Source organism: Haemaphysalis longicornis, unplaced genomic scaffold (assembly GCF_048455015.1).
Source record: "Haemaphysalis longicornis isolate Haplotype H1 unplaced genomic scaffold, Haemaphysalis longicornis Haplotype H1 scaffold_9, whole genome shotgun sequence".
In the NCBI taxonomy this organism is placed as follows: Eukaryota; Metazoa; Arthropoda; class Arachnida; order Ixodida; family Ixodidae; genus Haemaphysalis; species Haemaphysalis longicornis.
This window is the reverse complement of record NW_027526460.1, coordinates 8,999,262-9,014,123: the sequence shown is the minus strand read 5'-3', so window position 1 is coordinate 9,014,123 and position 14,862 is coordinate 8,999,262. Positions and strand designations below refer to the sequence as shown.

General features: G+C 46.3%; 2 protein-coding genes across 2 annotated transcripts in view; one reads left to right on the top strand and one right to left on the bottom strand.

The window, feature by feature from the left end:
• The window catches only part of Uba1 (ubiquitin-like activating enzyme 1), a 47,289-nt gene extending 42,366 nt beyond the window's left edge, over nucleotides 1-4,923 (bottom strand). The window contains exon 1 of the mRNA XM_077683340.1: nucleotides 4,594-4,923. Within this exon, the coding sequence (XP_077539466.1) occupies nucleotides 4,594-4,701 (108 nt within the window). The 5' untranslated portion in view covers nucleotides 4,702-4,923. The remainder of the gene's footprint in view (nucleotides 1-4,593) is intronic.
• A 194-nt stretch (nucleotides 4,924-5,117) lies between these two features.
• On the top strand, nucleotides 5,118-14,862 carry Rpp14a (Ribonuclease P/MRP subunit p14 a). The gene is made up of 5 exons (XM_077683342.1): nucleotides 5,118-5,517; nucleotides 14,230-14,314; nucleotides 14,392-14,468; nucleotides 14,584-14,662; nucleotides 14,744-14,862. The coding sequence occupies exons 1-5, from the start codon at nucleotides 5,450-5,452 to the stop codon at nucleotides 14,822-14,824; spliced, it is 390 nt and encodes a 129-aa protein (XP_077539468.1). The 5' UTR covers nucleotides 5,118-5,449; the 3' UTR covers nucleotides 14,825-14,862.

Below are 14,862 nucleotides of genomic sequence, written 5' to 3'. Positions count from 1 at the left end.
CAATTTTTAATGCAACCCGCTATGGCATCATTAACTCCTTTCTCATGTAAGCCACCATGGTCGGGACTTGGGGACAATTTCGTGCAGCGGTAACAAGCTATCACTCGAGCTACCTGCGCCGGCGTGGGCCACTTCGCGGCCGTGGCCGCCGCCTGCACAGCGACCATGCGGCTTGCTCAGTGGGCTTTTCGTGCCTCCGGCGCGTTTCCGCATCCAATGGTAATAAACAGTAATAGAAACAGAGTGCCTGGAATCGCTGTAGAATTTTGGTCGCGGCCAGCTGCCCGATGAGCTGACGAAATCACGGCGCCTCCGCCGCCAACGATCGGGTCGTTCGTTCTCGAGAGCAGTAGCTCCGCCCTCCGGCCCTCCGATTGGAGCGGCGAGCCGGCAGTGCGGAAGCGGCAAACACAAACTCGTGACGTGTTTGGATGTTGTTTATTTACACTTGCGCGTGGTCCTCTGCTGGCCGCTCGGTTGCGTTTCGCACACTTCAAAATTGATTTTAAATATGTTCTAGGCTGTATTCACCGCTGATATTTTGCAGATGATGTATATGTGTCCCCACCAATCTATCTCCGAAGTTATCTCGCCTTCAAAATTTTGTGTCAGTGCCCCTTTAAGAGCAGGGACGCTACACAGGCCGATGAGTTGGGCTGTAGTCAAGCTCACGATAAATTTTGACCACCAAGCTCCCCATCAATTTTGGCCAGCCGGGGACCTTAACATCTTGAACACACCGGTGTTCTTGCTTTTCGTCTCCAAAAAGTCAAATGAAATTCTCCACCTTTCTTTAGTAACTTGCTTTGTGTTGGCCAAAAGTATGAGCTTCCCTAAAAGTGCTATTTTCATGCAGCAAAAGAGCAACAGGATGAAACAAATACAACAACTACCCACTTTACAAGCTTCATTGTTACGACGCCAATGCCTACAAAAACAAAAAATGCCAATAAATATGGCAGCAGAAAATTAAAACAAGCACAGCAATAAGCCAAAACTGCATTTATTCACAGTGCTTGAAAGTAATGTCCATGCAAGCAATAAAATATGATGCAATTGTATGCATGCACGTGATGCTTCAATGGGATGAAAGGTTGTACATTATGTCGCATTAAAACAGATGGTTGCCTTCCACTACAATGCTTAACAGCATTTTTTGTTCCATGGCAGAGTCAGACAACCACACACACACAGCCCCACATTGCGACACACTAGAAGGAAGAACTTGCAAATACCCATCTCCATGATGCTGCCATTAAAACAACCGAAGAACATGCGCATTAAAAGAGTGCATGCATTCTCCTGCAGCTATGGGGATGCAAGTGAAAAGGGATAAAAAAGGAAAGCCTGAAATCACATGTTTAAGTGACACAAAATTGCATAAATCTGAACAACACAAAAGATCCCAAAGCAAACTCCTCATAGCTATGCAATGAAGGACTGCGGATGAATTTAGGCATCTTAGGAATTTTTAATGTGCACCAAAATTTGTGCATGGTGTATTTCCATATCTGCCTCAATCTGAAGTCACTACAACCATTAATCATGCCTGTGATTTCGTGCTCAGTAGTGGAAAAACTGTCATACTTTGCCAGTGAGAAATGCAGCATATTGCTACGCAACGCCATGGTTGAAATGCACTTGCTCTACTTATGCAGCCTAATTCAACTTCACGGTTCAGAGCTCTGCCAATGACGGCACCGTTTTTTCTAACCGATATCTTTCCAGCAGTCCCTTCTGTATGTTATGTCCAATTTTTGATAATGTGTCAACATTTCGTGCCTTTCTTTGTAAACTCCAAAATACGCTGCAGTACATTTCCTGAATCATTTTTAACATTTCCTGAATCATTTTTAACTATAATCGTTATGCAGGCCGTGACTTTCTAACTTTTTTTTAGGGGCTGGGGCTGTTGGGGCTATCGTAATCGTCGACTGATGTAGTCGCGGTGCTAAAACACCAGAAAACTCGTTTACGCCTCGCGCTGAAATACCTTGTATCGCATACTAAAAAAACACCAGGACACTCGTTTAGCCTTGCGCTGGAACGCTTCGTGCTTCACATACACGAGACCTTTACAGCAAAGCTGTATACCTCCACCCCCAAATGGTTTCACCTCCGTTGGCGAAATTGCCAAGGCGCCAAGAGTACATTTATACACTGCATGCTTCACCCCTCCCCAGGTTTCACGTTAGTGGAGATGGCCCGGGAATTTAGTCATTTGGAAGTGTTGAGCGGTCGATGTGTTTTGTATTTTGTACGTAATCCTTGGAGCAAAGCATACCACTCAAATATTACTACTGTGCACATGTAAATGTTTTTCTCGCTGATGTACTGCTGCAACCTGGGTCTTGTACATTTTGTTACACCACTGCCAAAATGGGAGCCCGAGGCTTTGTTTAAGTGTGCTCTCCTATCGTGTAATCTCTACATGATGCAAATATATTTCACTGTTTATAACACCCAATTTCTAGCCAAAAAGTGTGGCTGCTACTGAAGCAACATTTTTATGCTTATAGGTTGCATAACATGAGTCGCAATACCATTAAACGCTAATTTGTTATCACGGTTAAGGACGACAACTTTCTCTTACAATTCCAGTTTTAAATTACTACAAATGAAATGCGTTGTGGTAAAAAGTTTTCTTGGGGTGGGCACAAATGACACCATGGGCCATGAAGACAAAATAGACGTTCAATTTGATAGAACTAGCCCTTGGTAACTCAATTAGCTTATTCCAGCCCCGAAGGGTACTTTTTTTAACGAAAAAATGAAAAACTCAAATTTTGCCCTACAGTGACATAACATGGGTAGGAGGCATGCAATAGAGGCCAGCAGTAAAGTAGTGTGTCAACTGAACTTCAGCATTCAAGAGATATGATCAAAATGAACTAGAAGCCTCATTGCAATTGCCCACTCATGTTTCCTCGTGGTGGCTGTGTGATGTCGTACAGCAATTGCTGCAAAATAGTTGGGCAGTCGACACTCCATCTGTTGTCATTAAAATCATTATTTGTTCGAAGTTTATGATAAATGTGGTACAATTGTAATCGAAACAAGGCAGTTCTTAATTGCCCAAAATTGATTTTTTGTCTTCATGGCCCCTTTAACCATTGAATAAAACTTTGCTTAACCAGAAAAAATCAACATGTTGACAACTGTCTTACAAAATAAAATGCAAAGTACCAAGTTAATTCAGCTTGTTCAGAAAAGCAAAACCTCTCCAAGAAAAAAAAAAAAAAATAGACAGGCGAGATAGAATATGCTGCAAACTGCAGCATTTGGGAAAACAAAAAAAAAATCATTAGAAAGTAGCTCACAGCAGTGGCCCAAATAAAAACTTTTCTACGCAATGTTTTGGCTATGTGCCAGCGGCACAATGCGTCACATCTGGTGCTCAGAATCTGGTTCCTCATTCTCCAGCAGCATTTTACTCTTTCTGTACAACGCATTGTATTCGTGTATCTGGAGCGTTGTAGCCAAAATTGTACGAACCAATTGTAAGTAAGTAGGCGAAACTTATGTTCAATGCATACGTAGTAACGGCACACTCACTTTTGTTGGGTGCAAACCTAGTAGAAATTTGGCAAAACAAGTTGGATTTGAAATAGCTGGCCCACTAACTTTTTGGTCATTCCCCCCCCCCCCCCCCCCTGTTATGCTGAGGATAACTGCATTTTTCAAATGCCCTTCGGAAAGCAATAAGTCCAACCCACTGCGCTTGCCGACAACGATCAGCACACACTGGTGGTGCGGGACGCGCTTTTGCGAGCACGGGGGCAACGGCTGAGTCGAAGGCGTCAGTCTTTTGATAGCACAGCTTGTGAACATCTCACATCGGCTTGTCTGCCTAATTATCACACCTGCGGTTGGTGAGCGACATGTCTACTCATAGCGGAACATCCGTTTCACTCCCTTCAAAAACTAGGCGAAAAGCGACGAAAGCAGTTAGCTGTCCCAGGCCTGCGACTCCCTTCAGGGGAGAGGTGCTATTTATGGCGGGGATCAAGTGCTGCCCTCACCGCCGCGAACTCAGACGCTATCCGAGAGAAAAAGGAAATGCAACCACAACTCTGGAATAATTATCGGAACCCGTTATAACGAAACTTGACAGCTACCTAGCCGGCCGCCAAACCCTGCTAACTCGCTCGAGAAACTCGGAAGCAACAAGGATGGATAGCTTCACGCGTCACGCCGCACCTAGGGCATGTGCTCGAATATCGCCTGCTCTGTGCGCAACAAGCTCGCAACACACTGCGCTTACCGACAATGATTAGCACACACTGGTGGTGCAGGACGCGCTTTTGCAAGCACGGGGGCACCGGTTGAGTCGCAGGCGTAAGCGGACGCCCCATAATTACGTTGAGTGCACGCCCACAATTTCGCGGCGCTGGAACGCTCATTACATACATTCGTGAACGCAAGGTTCACAAAAAGAGCTTCTGGAGGGGAGGAGCCGCGCAGGGAAACCACGCAACTTTCACTGGCCGGATGCTTAGGCCTAACCTCATGTGGACAGCCGGGCGACGTGTGCGTTTTAAGCGGCGAACAAGGAGCGCCACAGTCTTTAGGCGCAGCAGAGTCCGAACTTACGATTGCGTTTCCAGACGTGGCGTTGCCCGCAGTACCTTCGGTCTTGGGCTTCTTTGCCGGAGGGCTCGTGGCGTCGTTTTCAGAAACAGTGTCCTGTGCACAAGACATCTAAATCTTTGAGAGACCGGCACATGAATACACCATAGGATTAGTTTGTTTCTGCACCGTATGCCCTCCCCTCCAAGATGCACCTGCCTTCGCCGAGGCTATAACAGTCTTGCGACTGCTACAGCAGCAAAAGCGATGCACCCAAAACGCCGCGGACGCACACTGAAGATGGCCGACTCGCACACAAAAGGGAAGTAGAATGGGCGCGTTTCGATGCGCGCGAGCCGGCGCCGGCAATGCAATGCGGACGCGAAATTTTATCAACACGTGACTTTTTATGGCAAACAAAAAACATTTGCACTAGTGGTCACTCTTTTTTTGACGCGTAATGTGTTATTATCAAATATAATTGTGATTACTAAGTGAGATTACATTTTATGTACAATTTAGTACCACAGACGTCCGCAAGTATGAACTCTTTGTTAAAAAATTTCTGGCATTAACTGCAGACTCTGGTTAACTGTGTATCTTTTTAGTATTTTTTAACGACGGCAGTACGTTTCGTTAGCATAGCGTGGTTAATCCTTATTTTAGAGAATGCAGATAATCAGCAGTGGCAGCAGTCATTGCAAGTGCGTCTGACTTGTTGGTCGAAACTCGCATGCAATCTTGAACGCAGGGCGGTAAAACAGAAACCACGTGTGATGCATGCTTTTTTTACCTGTACAATTGCTCGTTTTTAAAATTGGAAGTGCCGCTGTTGCTTTAAGGATATCCAAGCTAGCTTAGCGGAGCACACACGGCACCAATGGAAGGTGCGCAGAAAAACTTGTTCACCGTTTGTCGAGCGCAACACGCCTACCTAGATGTTTCGCTGTGAGTACAAGTTTCTTGTTCGAGTCATGTCATGCATTTCGTCATGTATTTTGTACTGTATGTATACTCACGGCATCACTGCTCCTCTAAAATGTTCGGCAAGCACTGAATCCTATTTTCTCCTTACAGTACCTATTCTTAAAGGGACATTAAGGTGTAAAAACAAGTTGGCGCTTATTGATCAGTGTCGTGAACACAAATATGCCACTCGCAGTCAGTAGGAGTTGTTTATTAACAAAGAAAATGCCAAACGCGTGAAAACAAGTGTCGACGACCCACGCACTACAATTTGTGACATCATAAATAGCAAACGCATGGTGAACAGGATTAGTGGAGCCTGCCTCTGCGTTTTTCCGGAACAAACACTGAGGCAGCAGGGACATGCAAACGTAAAATAATGCCTGACAAGGCCCCGGCCTGACGGGGCCGGGTCCCCATCAAGCGATTTTTCGTCTTCAGCCCTGGTCTCTGAATTTCGCCTGCGAAATCGTAGATGCGGCAAAACTTTCCATATTTTGGAACTGTCTATGTTGCCGGCACTTCACCCCCATTGGCTAGCTGAAGTCGCGTGACCAAACTGCCGGCATTTGTGTAACACTGCTATTGTGCCGGCACAGTAGTCGGCATGGAAGTTTGCCGGCACCTGACTCAGCCGACCGTGTGTTTGGGAGAAACAGCAATGCTTGCAGCTGGTATGGCAGTTATGATAATTTGTGGACAGACCGAAGTGGTGGCATTTATCGGGCCTCACTAAATGCCTGTGCCTGCAAAGCACTGCTGAGAATATAGATGTCCCATTCTAGTGTAATAGAATCGTCACCGTGCACTCTTGCATTATTTATGAAGATCCGCCAAACAAACATGTATTCTGACTTACCCCTGTCGCACAGATCAAGGCAAGGGAGTTAGCGCAATGCCTGCAAAAAAATAATAAAATAAAAAATAAAGGACCAAGAGAAAATTTACACCATTTGTTTTTTTCACCCATCAATGGGGTAATGGTACATAGTGCAAAGTTAGAACTAAGGGGGCATTTATTGTTGAAGTCTGACATAGCGTCTTTCTGGATTCACTATCTATGTACAACAGTGAATAGAATATGTACAGTGCTCAGCGATTGAAACGCGATACTCGGAGCGCGTGGCTGCCGGTGCTTGTTGCGCCACAGGTGAGCGCTTGTGAAAGCGAGCTGACGCATTGTGGTATACGGTGAGGGTGAGAGCGTTCGTGACGCATGCTGACTGCATCCGGGGGACAGCCCTTCAGTGTGTGGTTCTTGGCGGCGCCATAGGGGTGCTACATGCCATGGCTTCAAAACGCTGCACCTGCGTGCAGCGCTGCTCCGCGCAAAGCTGGGCGAGCTGGCACCGCGCGCGTTATGAAGAATTTGAATGCGCGTTTATCGCGATGTGTTATCGTGGCGCGCACAGCACGCAGGCGCAGCGTTTTGAAGCCATGACATGTAGCACCCCTATGGCGCCGCCAAGAACCACACACTGCAGGGCTGTCTCCCGGATGCACTAAGCATGCGTCACGAACGCTCTCACCCTCACCGTATACCACAATGCGTCAGCTCGCTTTCACAAGCGCTCACCTGTGGCGCAACAAGCACCGGCAGCCACGCGCTCCGAGTATCGCGTTTCAATCGCTGAGCACTGTACCACCCCTGTAATCTACTGCTCGGCCTGTGTTCTGTCCTATAATTCCCTTGAGGTTTCCATGTTGTATATTACTCAGTATCTCTAAGAAAAGATCCTCACCACAGAGACAAGTATTTCAAATACGAATTCGACACAGAATATTACTTTATTTGGCACTCACAAGATAAAATAAGCTACAAAAACAATCAGTTTATCACGGAAGATAAAAGGAGGTGCAAAAAATAAGTGCCATCTAGATTCTCAGCAGTGCTTTGCAGGCACAGGCATATGTGGCCAGATAAATGCCACCACTTCGGTCTGTCCACAAATGATCATAACTGCCACAATGGCAGCAAGCAGGCATGTACCCGGAATTTTTTTTTTTGAGGGGGGGGGGGCAACCCAAGGTAACTTTTATGTGCAAATTAGGGGGGGGGGGGGGGGGGGGGGCGAGAGTACTGTACCGACCGTTAATAGTGCAAACACGATGAACACCCAGCGTTCACCACGAAGGCGCGTAAACCTCCAGAGTGAAATTAAGTGTACCCACCTTTCTGATGGAGGCGAAAAGCGACAACGCTTCTGTGTTCGAGATTTCAGCGCACGTTAAAGATCCCCAGGTGATCAAATTAATCCGGAGCCCTCCACGACGGCACGCCTCATTGCGTGAGTAATGTCGACCCGTTAAACCCCGCGATCAATCAATAAATCTATCAATCAATCAATCAAATTAAGTGTATCTAATAGCTACGCCTGTAAGATTCACCTACCCATACTTGGTAAACAAGGAACCAGGAAGAAATGCAGGAACGACACTGCCAAGAAAAAGTTAAAAACAAGCGAAAATGTAAAATAAAGATATCTATTAGCGGTTTGTTGAGTTAGTTCTGGAAGAGTTGGAGAGAAAGATACATTGGCGGAGCTGTCAAAGTTCTTTTGGATCCCTTGTTCACTGCTCTAGCAAGTTCAGTGACAAAACCGACTCGTAATATTATTTAGGAAGTTGCTGGTGCAGCCGTACAACAGTGTAGAGCGCAAGACGCAGCGGTCTTAGACGTACTGCGCCCAAGGCAGAAAATGAGAAAACAATTCACATACACAGAGCAGAAAAGTGCCTACATCGAGCGACTTGACTAGTAACTGTTGAAGCGTAATTTAAAAGACATGGAATCACGCTCCACCTGCGACGACGCTTTCTCAACTATCTTTTTAAATAAGATTTCTCTCCAAACAAGTCCACTGTATACTCCTCTGTCTAAACGACAACGATGGGGGAATGCGAAACTTACCAAACCAAATTCCAATAGCGCGCTCCGTTTATGTGGCGTGTCTGCCGTGACAATCTCCCATTGGTCGAGTGTATGATGCAAGACTGCGTTTTTCATGCGAACGCCTCTTTTTCATCGGGGAGGTTCACTGCACGGCGGGTGTGCTCTCTGGTGCTTTACTGATACCGCATTACATGGCTTTCCCTAGCACTCAACCATCGTCGCCGTTAGACGAAGGGTGGCACTCTGTTTAATTTTTCACGGCCACACCCGTCTCCAAATCTAGACTACTTCGACTGTGCCGGAATGGCGCAATCGGATAGAAGTCTGCTTCATGACGCGAGGGACCCCGGTTCGATTCTGACCATTCTTCACTTCACCCAGGGCCATCATCACCGTCAGGAAAAGTTGACTTTTTGGGTGGACTACTAACGACATCAGTGAAACCCTGGAAGCTTCGCTTTTAAATATTTCCCATATACTGATTCAATTTATTTTCTATTGCATTGCCTTCCTGTTTAGCTGTTGCCTCGGTTCGCTCGCTTAGTAGGTCGCCTACTTTCTCAGCTCCTTGTGACTCTATTTCTCGTCGCCAATTTTGCACAAAAAGCTTGACTCCATGCCCTTCCCCGCTCATGTCCGGTGTTCTCGAGGTCTGTTCATAGGAATGCAGCTCGGGGTCCGTAAATCCGCCGTTGTGCATAGCAGCCATTACCCACAATGGCTGTCAATCAACGATGCTGCTGTAACTGGCTTTAGTTGTGCGAAGGAATGCCGCCGGTGTCTCTTACCGCCATACAACTGCGATGCGCGCCTACACTTTGTCACCCTGCCGTCGTCGGGCTCTGTAACGTTCTTGCGCTTCCTTCGTGAGCCATCCTTCTTGTACAAACAGACGCGCCGACTGTGAACAGGGCTTTTGTACTGCTACGGTAATTTTCTTTAAGCGGGTGCGACACTCGTTAAAGGTGCCGGGCGATGGGGTCAAACATTATCTCGTGCCACGTCGCTCGTCGACATCCGGCTCCAAGTCTTTGTGTCTCCTTGGCTTGTTCGGCAAACACTGCACACGTACGTGAGCCGGACATTGGAAGGCATTCCGTGAGCTTATGGGGCTTTCAACACAACAGCGGGTTTCTCAGTGACAAGCAGACTTCTTACCGACAAATGCAAAAGCAGCATTTCCACAAAAACCAGTGGACAACGCTCTGTGAGTTTGGCTAAGGGAAGGAAACGGTTGAGCCACAAACACCAGGTATGGGCAACAGTATCCGCCGACACCATGGTGCGCTAGGATGGAGGGATGTTTAAAGAAAAAACGTTTTCTTCCCCATCAAAGCATATGCGATGCGAGCCGCGGAAACCGCCACCCTGGCGAAACCAGCGATGAGTTGCTGCTGTCCGAGGGAACCCAAGCACCGATTGCAGCCGAACAGGGTGAAGGGGCTGCAGCGAATGGCAAGTGGCAGGCCGGCAGCAGAGCACGAAGCCAGTGTACAGCGGTACTGGCTTGCATGTAAACGGAGCAAATAAACCTCGTGTATCTTTTTTAATTCATTCCATTGAGGTCTAGTACCAAACTTCCCTTTTTCTTTCTCAAATTCGTGTTCGGTGGACTTGGCTCACTTCGAAAGAAACACCTCAAACAGCTATCAAGCCCAGGATTTAAATGGCGGCGCTAAAGAATGTGTGCGACGAGAGAAGAGAGGAGGCGTGAAGGAGAGGGGCTATGGCGCAAAAAATTTCAGGGGGGAGGGGGCCCGGGTAAGGTCCCTCCTGGGCTCCCCCTCTGGGTACGTCCCTGGCAGCAAGCATTGCTGCTTCTGCCAAACACGTGGTCTGCTGAGTCAGCTGGCGGCAAACTGCCATGCCGACTACTGTGCTGGCTGCCGGCACAATAGCAGTGATACACAAATGCCGGCAGTTTGGTCACATGACTCCAGCTAGCCAATGGAGGTGAAGTGCCAGCAACAATCCACGCAGCCTACTTTGCCGGCTGCTGGCAACATAGACAGTTCCATCTATTTTTGTATTTCCATTGCTGCGATAAATTGCCAAATACCAAGCAGTGTTCACAGTAGTAGTTCGACTGTTTCAAACATGTGAAAGTTTGTCACAGCAACGAGAATGGATCCTTTTACCCCACAAGCGGCATTGAATCTTGCGAATTCACAGCCAAAATTCGCATACCTACTAATGTAGAACGGGCTTAGACGTGTACACTAAGAAATAACTTAAGGGGAAAAAAATGTATGCAGGAATTTTTGCATACATTTTGCGTTTTTGCTGGTCACGCTTTTAAAAGCACACAAACCTTAGCTAGCCAACATTAAAAAATGCGGTACCTCTGTTTGTTTCGATTTGACTGAAATGTTTTCCCTTGCGAACAAGCGCAGTCAAACTTAGCATGGATGCCTGCTGCACGCCTACTACTGTACCTACGAGCGCATATATATGAAACCATACCTGCTAACTCTTCCGAATTTTCCATAAAATGTACGAATTTGGACTAGTCTGGCGATTTTACGAATCTTGCCTGAAATTTTATGGATTTACAAAAGAACGGGAACATCTATTAAAATGACACTGTGGTGCCTTCTGCCGCGTGCACGAGGGCAATACATGCTCTTGTTATCATCATCCGCTGTCTTCTTTGGATGGACCACGCCTCAGTATCAAGTACTCGCTGCCATCTTGGCAAGCTTACTCATAGCACGTTGTTCGCGGGCCGGTTAAAACTTGCGTGTTCTCGTCACTCTTCGTCTTTATAGGAGTTTATTGGCATAACTTCCATACAGCTGAGAGCCAGAGGCAGCCAAAAGGCAGGAGCTGCGTCCGATGCAGTACGTCCTGCGGTACGACCATGGTCTGCCTCACAGTGGAATGGTGGGCTCAAAGCTGCGACAGTACTACCATGTGTTTTTGAAATCCTACACGTCATAATTTGCTCCTCCTGCCCAGTGGGTTTGTATGAGGACGCTTGTCCTCACGTGAGGACGCTTGTCCCAGAGCTTAAATTCTCTTAAACTTAAAAACATTTAAAAACATAAAAGTGTTTTACGAATTTCCAAGTCATCACGTTGGCAGGTATGATAAAACAGCCAGTGGCAAAAATAGATACTATTCGCACAATTCACTTGCAATGAGATGGCCGTCAACCTATTTCATCTACTGCTGTCCACTTTGTCCTGGGCGTTCCTGTAAAAGCTTTGAAGCATTACCAAGCCCCGCCCATTAAGCACTGTGCATCATGGCTGAGTTTGCTTGCACGCTGCCGCACAAACGTGGTGTTTCAAAAATCCTTTCCGATTGTGGCTGCGACAACAGTGAAAGCCAATGAGAACAGCCTTTCCAGGAGATTGAAGTGATTGAGTAAAATTGGATTCTGCTCGTTCTGGGCACTATGTGACATGCTCCGAGTTGTCACAAAAAGATGGAAGGGAAATGCCAACTTTAATTATTTATTTCTCAGGAAACAAGGCATCATTGGCCTTCAAACAAACAAAAACCGAAAGAGCTGCAAAACGTGATCTTTTAGTTAAAACAAAAATTTATTCCTCCTTTAGTGTCCCTTTAAATAATTTTCTCAAAGTGACAAACATAGAACACTGCTCTGTGTATCGACGTAAAGATAACTAATGGAATACATCTCAATCAGATGGCCCTTTTGGTTTATAAAATACAGAATTGTGTATGCGTGGCGTAAAGATCGCAATTGGATAGTTCTCTTGGTTTATAAAATACACAGTTGTGTCATCATCATCAGAAGCCTGGTTGCATCCACTGCAGGCTTCTACACACTTACTTGTTTATAAAATACACAGTTGTATATACGTGACTTATTAATTTGGGGTCTTTCAACACCTGTTACCATGAGAGTTTTAGATTAGGGAGCATACCTAGGTCGCAGATGTCCTAGCTTGTATTAAAATGTAAAGTTGGCAGAGCACATGATGCAGAGAACAGAAAACAGGTGGACCATTAGGGAAACGGGATGGCTACGAACAGATGGGCTCATCATCGCCATCAGCCTACCCAGGCCCACTGCAGGACGAAGGCCTCTCCGGGAGACATTGACCTTCAACTGTTCCTTTCCTGCACTGCTTGAATCCACAGTTTACCCCCGAATTCCCTTACTTCCATTGAGTAATTGGCCTTCCCCTTCTAGATTCGTCTCAGTAGCCACTCTGTTGCCCTGGTAGTTCACCGGTTTAATCTCACTGCATGGCCTGCCCAACTCCATTTTTTTTCCTTTATTTGATCTATGACATCGACTCGAGTTTGCCCCCTGATCCAGCAGGCTCGTTTTCTGTCCATAAGTGTTATTCTGATCGTTATTCGTTCCGTGGCCCATTGAGCCGACATAGGTCGGCTTTCTCATTGTTTTCGGTTTTCTATTTCTATACTAGCTAGAAATAAAAAAAACGATAACTCCATGTTCGGACAATATAAGTGAATGTGGTGGATGAGAATGGATTCACACAAAACAGGATGATGGGCTGAGGATGATGATTATCAGTTACGGACAAACTGTGCGATGTCCTTCTATTGCGTATGTTTGCGTTGAGTCCACACATTTCCCGTGCCATCATAAAGATGGCGGAGAAATTTGCTGGGCACAGTGAGCTGGAGGATCAAAAGTAAAGCTAAGATAATTTCATGTAATTTTCTGGCGCGATGTTACTACTGCGCAAGGGAAAAAAATATCAGGGTCTAAAATGTGTACCTTTTTTGACTCCCAGCTTGCATAACCTGCACAATGTTTCAGGGAACAAAATGGCACCCCTCACAACTGCAACAACTCGTATTTGTCTAGAATTTTTAGTGCTTAGGCATGAGCGTGGTTCTACAACTCGCCTACCCAGTATGGGGCCATCAACGCGACTCATGACACCTGGTAACCTACCATGTCTAGAGCCACTGGATAAGCTTCCATTTAGTGACACCGACCGGGCCATGGAAAGCCACTTTGGCCACTTTTATTCCATCCACAAGGAAGATTCGCCCAGCCTCTCTACTTTAGACTTATCACCCTTGCCTTGGCCCAGTGTTTCACTGCTACCGACAGAATTACGGGTATGACCTGTAGCGAAGAATGTAAGTGTATCAGTCACAGAGATATGGGGCTCACAGTGCTCACAGACTATGCTCACAGTGTATGCTCACAGAGATATGGGGGCAGTCTACAAGCCACCAGCCAGTGACCTATGAGCTTACAAAAAAACGCTATACCGTCGAGTCCTGCAAATCATCCTTCTCAAGTTCACTAACTTGCAGGCTAACAAGCCGGCTCGTTCTCTCTGAAGTCCCTCTGCCAGCTTTGCAAAAGCAACCTTGGAAGTTCTCCCTTGCCAGATGGTGCCATTGGCCAGCACTGCAACTCTCTGTTAAAGCGCCACCAAACAGCGCTCAAACGCCGAACAAAGTTTCATTAATATTAATAATTTCATGCGCCTTCAACAAAGGCTAGACGATAGGTAGCTGTTCCACTTTGTAGCGACAAATCTGTCAAAGTGTCACTACATGGCAGAATGCTGTCGAGAATAGTGTGACCAGTGTGCAGCATAACTCATGGTATTCCTAAAAAAAAAAAAAAAAGCTACTTTTCGGCTAGTAAGCTTGATTTCATATCATTGGTGCACACCCTTCACAATGTAAATGTTCGGGAAATGTGACAAGTGGCCACTATCTCCCCAAACCGTATGTTGTGAAACAAGAGAACACGAAAAAAGAGAAAAAGGTTATCTTTCACTGGTTTGGTGAACGTGCACTCGTGACTAACTCCTTGCAATGATGTGTTTCAGTGATTTTCAAGGGCGCCCTTTAGAAATCGATGCAAGGATATTCAAGTTCATTATCGGGCAAGCTTTGAAGAAGCTGTTTGGTGAAGTAAGTTTAATGGTTCAGCCACAGTTAGTACTTGGCCTTACCGGAAGCTTCATTTCCTTCGTTCTTTTTCTCAACAGGTTGGTGCATCTGTCCAGGTAGATGTGCTGAGATTCCGCGAATCCGACCTACGTGCATACTTGCGCGTTTCATCCAGGTATTTTGCTTGTGCCAGCATCATTTGTGTATGCTTTTGGCAGTAGCTGGCACACTATCGACTCAAACATGTCCCTTCTGTGACCCTCTAATTCAATCTTTCGCTCCATTTCTAGCAATCTGGTCAGGCTGTGGAGCTCACTGACACTGCATTCTTCGTACAATGGCAAACCATGTTCCTTCCGTGTGTACAAGGTACTCTACACTCCAGCTTTTCTCAGCTGTTGCAGAACCCCAGAGTAACACTTTCGTCTTCTTTTCTTCTTCTTCTTCAAGGTGTCCTCCGGTCTTGCTTCACTCAGTATGGCAAGCCCACACTATCAGCACTTGCCATCGACACAGCCATCTGCGAGCTAATAAATTCATGAGCTGTTATGTCAGCTGCCTGCCTGCGA